The sequence below is a fragment of the Zalophus californianus genome, chromosome 7, assembly GCF_009762305.2.
Source record: "Zalophus californianus isolate mZalCal1 chromosome 7, mZalCal1.pri.v2, whole genome shotgun sequence".
Classification (NCBI taxonomy): domain Eukaryota; kingdom Metazoa; phylum Chordata; class Mammalia; order Carnivora; family Otariidae; genus Zalophus; species Zalophus californianus.
The window spans coordinates 95,066,772-95,078,944 of NC_045601.1; the positions used below are offsets into that span (position 1 = coordinate 95,066,772).

At 38.8% G+C, this 12,173-nt stretch overlaps 1 protein-coding gene across 23 annotated transcripts in view; it reads left to right on the forward strand.

Annotated features, from left to right (window-relative positions):
* The window catches only part of DST (dystonin), a 486,661-nt gene that overhangs the window by 244,017 nt on the left and 230,471 nt on the right, over positions 1–12,173 (forward strand). For all 23 annotated transcript variants that reach the window (XM_027601381.2, XM_027601378.2, XM_027601372.2 and 20 more), the window contains one exon: positions 11,950–12,039. In XM_027601381.2, the coding sequence (XP_027457182.2) occupies positions 11,950–12,039 (90 nt within the window). The remainder of the gene's footprint in view (positions 1–11,949; positions 12,040–12,173) is intronic.

Below are 12,173 nucleotides of genomic sequence, written 5' to 3' on the forward strand. Positions count from 1 at the left end.
CCTGCCTCACCTTCTGCCTCACATTTCACTGATTTCAGGCTTCTTTCCTTCCGTGGATCTCACGCACTGTTGCATGCAGGCTTGCCTTTTCTTTGTTCTTGCTCTTCTCTCCCCTTGGAACATTAAGCCTTTTTCTACACTGCTGTCAACTCAGTCTGCAGGCTTTAAGAGGTGGTGCTCTCTTATTATTCATTTTGGTACCCTTAGAGGTTAAATGATACCCTGGCATGTAATGGATGCTCAGTAAACATGGTAACTATAAATTTAAATATGGGAAGTAACATTTTTGTGGAATTTGTCTAGATTCACGTCAATCAGTACAAAATCAGGCTTTTGAAAAAGACAGTCTTAAATATATTTACTTAAATAAGCAGCTATATGATGATCTTATCTTCAGAGTTGAATTTGATTTAGCCAGTGAAAAACCAAACAATTATAAGTTAACAAAATAAAATTTTTACAGTAGTATTTTTGATTCAGATAAACCATTTAGATCATACAGACTTGGCATAATCTGTTCTTTTTCAAAAATGAATTGCAAATTGCCTATGTCATCATCACCAGCCTCTTGTTTAGAATCTCTCTCCCTGTGTGCCCTTCCCACCATTTTGTACTCTATTTTCTTCCTTAAGAGACTCTTCTTAAGCAAAGGATTAGCGCCCTCTAGGGGTGAGCTGCAGATGCAGTGCAGTGCACACATTTTAAAAAAGCACTGCAAAATTCTGGGAGAATTGTATGAAATACAGAAAATGATGCTTCGTCCTTATTATGTAATTCGGGTTATATAATTTAATCCCAGAGTATTTCAGAGTGCTTTCATTTTGCTCATCACTTCCCCCAGCACTATTGATTCAGACAGATTTTTGTCTCACAGGGAGAAAATTTCCAAAACGAGAAGAAAGAGTGTTTTATTAAAAATTGAAGCGGAAGGTTAAGACTACTGGCATCTGTGAAGGAAAGTTACCAGGCCAAATGTCTATGACTCAGACTTAGGGCAAAATAAAGAGCTTTTCTGTGTCAGTTTAACTATTTAATTCCTTTTTTCTTCATAAATTGGTCACTTGATTAGATATTTCTAGAGAATTCGAATTATTTCTACTCATTTCATCCACTGCCACTTGTTCCCCATAATGCTAATTTGCTGATTTTTAATTGTTAATTAACATTCTCTTTCATCCCAAGCTTGTGTGATGAGGAAAATGAGCCAATATTTATAAAGCACTTGCACACAGACAGGGTAAGGTACCTAGTAATAGTTCATTGTGTATGTATTTGTATTTATTATTGTTTGTTTATTTTGTAGCTCACTTTTTTCTTTTTCTTTTTTTAATGTAGCTCATTTTTTTTCTTAAGGTTTTATTTTATTTATTTATTTATTTAATTTTCTCTTTTCCATCCCCCTACCCCCCTCCCCTCTAGAACCCTCAGTTTGTTTTTTGGAGTCCCTCATCTCTCATGGTTCATCTCCCCCTCCAGTTTCCCCCCCTTCATTCTTCCCCTCCTGCTATCTTCTTCTTTCTTTCTTTTTTTTTCTTAACATATATTGCATTATTTGTTTCAGAGGTACAGGTCTGTGATTCAACAGTCTTGCACAATTCACAGCGCTCACCATAGCACATACCCTCCCCAATGTCTATCACCCAGCCACACCATCCCTCCCACCCACCCCCACTCTAGCAACCCTCAGTTTGTTTCCTGAGATTAAGAATTCCTCATATCACTGAGGTCATATGACACATGTCTTTCTCTGATTGACTTATTTCACTCAGCATAACACCCTCCAGTTCCATCCACATCGTTGCAAATGGCAAGATTTCATTCCTTTTGATGGCTGCATAATATTCCATTGTGTATATATATATATATATATATATATATATATATACCACATTTTCTTCATCCATTCATCTGCCGATGGTCATCTTGGCTCTTTCCACAGTTTGGCTATTGTGGACATTGCCGCTATAAACATGGGGGTGCACGTACCCCTTTGGGTCCCTACATTTGTATCTTTAGGGTAAACACCCAGGAGTGCAATTGCTAGATCATGTGGTAGCTCTGTTGTCAACTTTTTGAGGAACCTCCATACTGTTTTCCAGAGTGGCTGCACCAGCTTGCATTCCCACCAACAGTGTAGGAGGGTTCCCCTTTCTGCGCATCCCCGCCAACATCTGTCGTTTCCTGACTTGTTAATTTGAGCCATTCTGACTGGTGTGAGGTGGTATCTCATTGAGGTTTTGATTTGGATTTCCCTGATGCCGAGCGATGTTGAGCACCTTTTCATGTGTCTGTTGGCCATTTGGATGTCTTCTTTGGAAAAATGTCTGTTCATGTCTTCTGCCCATTTCTTGATTGGATTATTTGTTCTTTGGGTGTTGAGTTTGATAAGTTTTTTATAGATTTTGGATACTACCCTTTATCTGATATGTCATTTGCAAATACCTTCTCCCATTCTGTCGGTTGTCTTTTGGTTCTGTTGACTGTTTCTTTTGCTGTGCAAAAGCTTTTTATCTTGATGAAGTCCATTTTTGCCCTTGCTTCCCTTGCCTTTGGCGATGTTTCTAGGAAGAAGTTGCTGTGGCTGAGGTCGAAGAGGTTGCTGCCTGGGTTCTCCTTTAGGATTTTGATGGACTCAGTCTCACATTTAGGTCTTTCAACCATTTGGAGTCTGTTTTTGTGTGTGGTGTAAGGAAATGATCCAGTTTCATTCTTCTGCATGTGGCTGTCCAGTTTTCCCAACACCATTGTTGAAGAGACTGTCTTTTTTCCATTGGACATTCTTTCCTGCTTTGACAAAGATTAGTTGACCATAGAGTTGAGGGTCTATTTCTGGGCTCTCTATTCTGTTCCATTGATCTATGTGTCTGTTTTTGTGCTAGTACCGTCCTGTCTTGATGATGACCACTTTGTAATAGAGCTGGAAGTCCAGAATTGTGATGCCGCCAGCTTTGCTTTTCTTTTTCAACATTCCTCTGGCTATTCGGGGTCTTTTCTGGTTCCATACAAATTTTAGGATTATTTGTTCCATTTCTTTGAAAAAAGTGGATGGTATTTTGATGGGGATTGCATTGAATGTGTAGATTGCTCTAGGTAGCATTGACATCTTCACAATATTTATTCTTCCAATCCATGAGCATGGAACGTTTTTCCATTTCTTTGTGTCTTCCTCAATTTCATTCATGAGTATTTTATAGTTTTTTGAGTACAGATCCTTTGCCTCTTTGGTTAGATTTATTCCTAGGTATCTTACGGTTTTGGGTGCAATTGTAAATGGGATCGACTCCTTAATTTCTCTCTCTTCTGTCTTGTTGTTGGTGTATAGGAATGCCACTGATTTCTGTGCATTGATTTTATATCCTGCCACTTCAGTGAATTCCTGTATGAGTTCTGCAGTTTTGGGGTGGAGTCTTTTGGGTTTTCCACATAAAGTATCATATCATCTGCAAAGAGTGAGATTTTGACTTCTTCTTTGATGATTTGGATGCCTTTGATTTCTTTTTGTTGTCTGATTGCTGTGGCTAGGACTTCTAATACTATGTTGAATAGCAGTGGTGATAGTGGACATCCCTGCCGCGTTCCTGACCTCAGGGGGAAAGCTCTCAGTTTTTCCCCATTGAGAATGATATTCGCTGTAGGTTTTTCATAGATGGCTTTTATGATATTGAGGTATGTACCTTCTATCCCTATACTCTGAAGAGTTTTGATCAAGAAAGGATGCTGTACTTTGTCAAATGCTTTTTCTGCATCTATTGAGAGGATCATATGATTCTTGTTCTTTCTTTTGTTAATGTATTGTATCACGTTGATTGATTTGCGGATGTTGAACCAGGCTTGCAGGGATAAATCCCACTTGGTCGTGGTGAATAATCCTTTTAATGTACTGTTGGATCCTATTGGCTAGTATTTTGGTGAGAATCTTTGCATCCATGTTCATCAAGGATATTGGTCTGTCATTCTCCTTTTTGATGGGGTCTTTGTCTGGTTTTGGGATCAAGGTAATGGTGGCCTCATAAAACGAGTTTGGAAGTTTTCCTTCCATTTCTATTTTTTGGAACAGTTTCAGGAGAACAGATATTAATTCTTTAAATGTTTGGTAGAATTCCCCTGGGAAGCCATCTGGCCCTGGGCTTTTGTTTGTTGGGAGATTTTTGATGACTGCTTCAATTTCCTTAGTGGTTATAGGTCTGTTCAGGTTTTCTGTTTCTTCCTGCTTCAGTTTTGGTAGTTGATACATCTCTAGGAATGCATCCATTTCTTCCAGGTTATCTAATTTGCTGGCATATAGTTGCTTATAATATGTTCTTTTAATTGTTTGTATTTCTTTGGTGTTGGTTGTGATCTCTCCTCTTTTATTCATGATTTTGTTGACTTGGGTCATTTCTCTTTTCTTTTTGATAGGTCTGGCCAGGGATTTATCAATCTTGTTAATTCTTTCAAAGAACCAGCTCCTAGTTTCGTTGATCTGTTCTACTGTTCTTTTGGTTTCTATTTCATTGATTTCTGCTCTGAACTTTATTATTTCTCTTCTCCTGCTATGTTTAGGCTTTATTTGCTGTTTTTTCTCTAGCTCCTTTAGGTGTAGGGTTAGGTTATGTATTTGAGACCTTTCTTGTTTTTTGAGAAAGGCTTGTATTGCTTTATACTTTCCTCTCAGGACTGCCTTTGCTGCATCCCAAAGATTTTGAACGGTTGTGTTTTCATTTTCATTGGTTTCCATGAATTTTTTTAATTCTTTAATTTCCTGGTTGACCCATTCATTCTTTAGTAGGATGCTCTTTAGCCTCCATGTATTTGAGTTCTTTCCGACTTTCCTCTTGTGATTGAGTTCTAGTTTCAAAGCATTGTGGTCTGAAAATATGCAGGGAATAATCCCAATCTTTTGGTACCAGTTGAGACCTGATTTGTGACCTAGGATGTTGTCTATTCTGGAGAATGTTCCATGGGCACTAGAGAAGAATGTGTATTCCATTGCTTTGGGATGGAATGTTCTGAATATATCTGTGAAGTCCATTTGGTCCAGTGTATCATTTAAAGTCTTTATTTCCTTTTTGATCTTTTGCTTAGATGTTCTGCCATTTCAGTCAGGGGGGTGTTAAAGTCCCCCACTATTATTCTATTGTTGTCCATGTGTTTCTTTGCTTTTGTTAATTAATTGCCTTATATAATTGGCTGCTCCATGTTAGGGGCATAGATATTTACAATTGTTAGATCTTGTTGGATAGACTCTTTAAGTAGGATATAGTGTCCTTCCTCATCTCTTATTACAGTCTTTGTTTTAAAATCTAATTTGTCTCATATAAGGATTGCCACCCCAGCTTTCTTTTGGTGTCCATTAGCATGGTAAATGGTTTTCCACCCGCTCACTTTCAATCTGGGGGTGTCTTTGGGTCTAAAATGAGTGTCTTGCAGACAGCATATCAATGGGTCTTGTTTTTTAATCCAATCTGATAGCCTGTGTCTTTTGATTGGGGCATTTAGCCCATTTACAGTCAGGGTAACTATTGAAAGATATGAATTTAGTGCCATTGTATTGCCTGTAAGGTGACTGTTACTCTATATTGTCTGTGTTCCTTTCTGGTTTATGCTGCTTTTAGGCTCTCTCTTTGCTTAGAGGTACCCCTTTCAATATTTCTTGGAGGGCTGGTTTTGTGTTTGCAAATTCCTTTAGTTTTTGTTTGTCCTGGAAGCTTTTTATCTCTCCTCTTTTCAATGACAGCCTAGTTGGATATAGTATTCTTGGCTGTATATTTTTCTCGTTTAGTGCTCTGAATATATCATGCCAGTCCTTTCTGGTCTGCCAGGTCTCTGTGGATAGGTTTGTTGCCAATCTAATGTTTCTACCATTATAGATTACACATCTCTTCTCCCAAGTTGCTTTCAGGATTTTCTCATTGTCTCTGAGACTCGTAAATTTTACTATTAGATGTCGGGGTGTTGAACTATTTTTATTGATTTTGAGAGGGGTTTTCTGTGCTCCTGGATTTTGGTGCCTGTTTCCTTCCCCACATTAGGGAAGTTCTCTGTTATAATTTGCTCCAATATACCTTCTGCCCCCCTCTCTCTTTCTTCTTCTTCTGGGATCCCAATTATTCTAATGTTGTTTCGTCTTATGGTATTGCTTATCTCTCGAATTCTGCCCTCGTGATCCAGTATTGTTTATCTCTCTTTTTCTCAGCTTTATTTTCCATCATTTGGTCTTCTGTATCGCTGATTCTCTCTTCTGCTTCATTTATCCTAGCAGTTAGTGCCCCCATTTTTGATTGCACCTCATTAATAGCCTTTTTGATTTTGACTTGGTTAGATTTTAGTTCTTTTATTTCTCCAGAAAGCGTTTCTCTAATAACTTCCATGCTTATTTCAAGCCCAGCTAGTATCTTTAAAATCTTGATTCTGAACTCTAGGTCCGACATGGTACTAATGTCCGTATTGAGTAGGTCCCTGGCAGACGGTACTACCTCTTCTTCTTTTTGCTGAGGTGATTTTTTCCATCTTGTCATTTTGTCCAGAGGAGAATAGATGAATGAGAGAACAAAATGCTAACAGGGTAACAACGTCCACAGAAAATATACTCTAAACAAATCAGAAAAGACCTGAAACCAGGGGAAAAGAAAGGGAAAGAAAGAAAAAAGAAAGAGGAAAAAAAAAAGAAAAAGAAAAAGATAAAAATAAACAAAAACAGAACAAACAAAAAAAACAGAATATGATTAAATATGATCAGGCTGGTGCATAGATCAGTGCCACACACTAGATTTTGGGTGTATTTTGGTCTGTTAGAAGAAAGTGCCTCCCAAAATTTTAAAGAAAGAAAGAGTTATATATGTACAAAATAAGGGTTGATATGATGAAGGGATGGAATATGACTGTAAAGATGAAAATTATAAAAAATTTTATAAAAGAATTGATAAGGTGTTTGAAAAAAGAAAGAAGAGGATTAAAAAAAAAAGAGAAAAAGGGGAGGGAATGTGATCAGGCAGGAGACTAGAACAGTTTTGTTGTAGAGATTTAGTGTATATTTTGATCTTTTAGAAGAAACTGTATCTCAAAATTTTAAAGAGAGAACAACTTATATATATATATGACAAAAGTAAGGGTAACTACTATGAAGGGATAGAATATGACTCTAAAAATGAAAAATAAATTTTTTTTTTCTAAAAAAGGGATTGATAAGATGTTGGTTGAAAAAGGGAAAAAGAAAAATTCAAAAAAAGACAGTTAAAAAAATTAACTTTGAAAGACTAAAGAATCATGATAAAAAAGCCGTGAATTCTACGTGCAGTATTCCCCTAGCGGTGGAGTTCTGCCGTTCTCATTGATGGGTAAACTTGGTCTTGGCGGGCTGTTCTTGCTGATCTTCTGGGGGAGGGTCCTGTTGCCGTGGTTCCCAAATGTCTTTGCCAGAGGCGGAATTGCCCCGTCCTTGTCTGTCCGGGCTAAGTAATCTGCTCGGGGTTGCTCTCGGGAGCTTTTGTTCCCTGCAAGCTTTCCGTACAGCTTTGGAGGACGATAGCGAAAATGGTGGCCTCCCAATCTCCGCCCAGGAGGAGCCGAGAACTCGGGGCCCCGCTCCTCAGTGCGCCCCCGGAGAAAAGCAGTCAATCACTCCCATCTCCCCGGTCTCCGGCCACACTCTGTGCTCACCCGGCCTGTGACCCAGCATTTCTATCTCTGGCACACGACCAGGTGTGGAGTCTCCAAACCCAGCAGATCCCTGTGGTGGGCTCCTGCACCGCTCCTCCCATGGGAGGAAGGGGAGTCTCCCTGGAACTGCCGCTTGTTGGGTCCCTGCTGGAGGAGCAGTGGCCTGACTGTGTCCCCGATCACAGTTTATGGCAATCTGGAGCTGCGAGCCCGCGCCTCGGCTCCGTCTCTGCAGCCGGCTTCCCTGCTCCGATCCCTGGGAGCTCTGCTGCACTCAGGCACCCCTGGTTTTTCTGTGACCCCGAGGGTCCTGAGACCACACTGTCCCGCGAGGGTTCCACCCCCTGCTTAGCCACTGAAGCAACGTCCCTCAGCGGAGCCGACATCTAAAAGTTCCGATTTTGTGCTCCACTGCTCTATCACTTGCCAGAAGTGGCTGACAGAGGCCCCCTCCCCTGCTGTCTATCCTCCCGAATATCGCCTTGGATTCACTTCTCCGCACATCCTACCTTCCAGAAAGTGGTTGCTTTTCTGTTCAGAGAGTTGTTGCTATTCTTTTCTTTGATCTCCTGCTGAGTTCGTAGGTGTTCAGAATGGTTTGATCCCTATCCAGCTGAATTCCTGGGACCAGATGAAATCCAGGTCTCCTACTCCTCTGCCATCTTGCTCCACCCTTCAGGTTTTATTTTTAAGTAATCTCTATACCCAGCCTGGGGCTTGAACCCACAACCTTGAGATCAAGAGTTGCATGCTCTTCCGACTGAGCCAGCCAGGCATCACTGTATTTATTGTTCATAATGGTGACATTTGTTTCACATTGGATGGTAAAGGCGATGATCATGGTATCTTGCAGTTATGTAGCATTTTTTATATATAGTCTTTATGTGAACCCTCAGAATAATCACTTGAGACAAGAAAAATAGGCAGCATTACATGATAAACAAAGCCTCAGCATTTTTTTCAGGCATTACAGAAGTTAAATTAGTTTATTTGTGTATTTCCTCCTAAAATTCTTTTTTTTTTTTTTAGATTTATTTATCTATTGTAGAGAGATGGGGCGGGGGGTGCGGGACAGAGACGGTCCCAAGCAGACTCGGCACTGAGCATGGAGCCCAATGTGGGGCTCAATTCCATGACCCCAAGATTACAACCCAAGCTGAAGCCAAGAGTCAGATGTCCAACCGACTGCAACACAGGCATCCCTCTCCTAAAATTCTTAAGAAATTAAGCCATAAGACTTAAAAACAGCTTTCCATTTTACATATTTTCTTTTAAGTTGACAACATTGCTTCTTAAAAATGATAATTTTATTTTCAGATAATAGAATTTTTGTTGTCTAGTTTGAACTAGAGGCCTTGTGTTTAACGTTTTATTTTGCAGATGAGAAAATTGAGGCCTAGAGAGTTTAGGCTCCTTGTGCTAGTTCATGAGACCTGCAGCAGAAGCTAGACTACAGTGCATGCCTCCTAATTATTTTTCCCTTATTACATGTTTTCTTTTTTCCTAACTTGGTTTTGCATGGCATAATATTATTATTATTATCTTTTCTACACATGCCTAATTTTTTTTCCTTTTTTTAAAGATTTTATTTATTTTAGAGAGAGAAAGAGACAACGTTAGAGGGAACACAAGCAGGGGGAGTGGGAGAGGGAGAAGCAGGCTTCCTGCGGAGCAGGGAGCCCGATGTAGGGCTCGATCCCAGGACGCTGGGATCATGACCTGAGCCAAAGGCAGACGCTTAACAACTGAACCACCCAGGCTCCCCTAATTTAATTTTTCTTTACTGTTGCATAAATATGGTGATGAAAAATGACACCTGGTTTTGGAAGGTTTCCTTGATGTTAGAAAGAAGATTTAGTTTTGTCTGGCAAAGCAAGTTGTGAAATTGCTTTCCTATGAAATACGTGTTCAGAATCACACTTCATCTTTAACTGTCTGGGAGTGAGAATGACATAGGAAATGGATGTGGATTGAAATGTGGCTTTGGCGGGTGTGGGCGGGTATGGTGGACTGGAGAGCCCAGAATTCTCAGCGCTGTGTGAGGAGGCCTCGCAGGAGGCCTCATCCTGATTGTGGGCTGAGAATGTCAGACCTATACAATAAAGTAATTTATTTTGTGAGTTTAGGCCAGGATCAGGAACTACATAATATTGTTTATATAATTGTGATCCCTTTTAGGTTCAGACCCTTTTAGAGTTAGGCTGCTTTCTGGTTACACTGGAGATACATAGAGAAGTACATAGATTTAGATGCACTCATGTACAGAAATTTATAAGCAGAGCTCTTCTGCCTTGTTTTTAAGTAGCTCCTTAGCCTTATAAATTACACTATACTTTGGAATGGGACTAAGGGGATTCTTACAGTGCTCTAATATGTGAGTAGAAAAGTAAGGGTTAGTACGCATTTCACTAAGTTGCTTATCTGCATGCATATGTGTCATGCATGTAGTAGATGTGTTCCTGTGAAGATCCTTGAAAACTGATTCATCTCTGAAATATAATTAAGGACTTGAGGGGATTGTCATTTAATGGTATCCCAAGGTAAATATTCTAATGGAAGGTATAATCATTTCATAACTTTTTTTTGATATTTATAGGTTTTCTAAATTAGGACTGCCCAAAATGTGTTATGATATGCTTTTTTTTTTTTTTAAGGGAAATAAAGTATTTTTTAAACCTTATTTTACTTTTGTATCATTATCTTGTGACATCAAAGATTCAACTGATATTTCTTGGGAATTAAGAAATCAGAATAAAATGTCAGTCTGTGAAGATGGGAACACTTGTTTTAATAATTTAACTTTCAGTGTTACTGGCCATTTTTATAGGTATTATTGATATTAGCAGTTATTTAGAGCTATTGAGTCTAAGTTTGATACTTATATTATTTGTAGTTAATGATGCATACATAGATAGTTAATTGAATACTGAAAAGTTCTGTGATTTGGGCAAAAACACATAGGAACTAATAACTATGATAAGAAACTCATAAGGGAATTTTTTCTTCATTAGTCAAAAATATTTTCTGGCACTAATAAAAAAACTGCAAAACGTATATAGTCAACTAAGATGATAAAACTTAATAGCATTTAAAGTTTTTTAGGATGAAAAACTCAACCATAAAAAGTTGCCTTCCAGTTTCCATTAGGCCTTTTCTTGCTTGTTATGTATTCAGATAGTTTTGATCATATTTTAGATCTTTGTATTATTTTGTGCTGTATATTCAGTTGACATTTTGGAAGTGCAAAAAAGTTTGACTCATATGTACAAAACCTTTAAGAGTTTACTCCACCACCTGGCAAGCACATAGGGCATGTGCCCTATGTGTAATGTAGGTAGAGTTCTTGTGTCTGTCTCTAGACCACTTCCTTGGCTCCTTTCCTGAGAGCAGCACAAAGTAACGCAGCCTAGAGTCACTAAAAGGTGAGAAAATGGAAACATGCCAACCCACCACTGTGGAACAGCCATCTTAATAGCCTGCTTTGACATTTGTCTCTCCAGCACAAAACTTACAGCACGCCAAGTATTTACAGGAGATATCCCTCCTTGGCAGACAGAAGAAAGCTTTTGGGGAATCTTTGATGGTTTGTGCTCTTAAAATCACAAGCTTCAATCAGGCCTGTGGAATGGAGGAAGAAGCTATTTTAGTTTAAGTGTTAACATGGTTATAAAAAATGTCCATCACAAGAAGATTGATGTTGTACAGGGGAGGATTTGGGCAGAGGTTTTCCAACTTGATGCATGTGAATTTTTAACAACTTTTTATTTTGAAATAAGTATAGACTCAAAAGGAAGTTTCAAAAATAGTAATTATGTAGAGTCTCATGGACCCTTCACCTGGCTTATATTTCTAGATTTTTAAAGTATAGAGTGTGTGTCTCTGGCATCCTGGGTTTTGTGGCACAGAGAATAGGAAGACCAACTCAGGTTGCGGGGAGGGGTAAAAACTTGCCCCTCCTGCTGAGGTTGCCCTGGCTGTTACACCAGGAATCATGAAGGTCACTGCCGTTGCCTGTATTTAAAAAATTGTAACCCCATGTAGTTGGCCAATCCTATACTAATTCTCGTATGTTAAAAATATAACAATTCTATGTGTCTTTAGGAGTTATTAATTTGAAATTTGCTCTTTTTTAGTTTTTGGTTTTTAAATTCTAAGTTTAGTTTTTAAGTAATGAGAGAATAACAATGAAAATATCACTGTGAGAGTGAACACCATATGAGGAATGTTTTCTACTTGTCCCTGTTCTTGTCTGAGTGTTAAAGATGATCCCAGGTTCAGGACCAAAAGTTTAAATTGCTTTTCTCTCTGTAGGTTCGAAAACATGTGAATGATCTCTATGAAGACTTAAGGGATGGACACAATTTAATTTCCCTTTTAGAGGTTCTTTCGGGAGATACCTTGGTAAGTCTTAAATTTCTTAATTTAGTTTGAAGAACATGTAATCCTGTCCACATGGGACCAGTGTGTTGTCAGTAGACACTGTTCAGATTTTTGACACATTCACCTTTTTTGCACTGTGAATTCTGCCTGAAAAA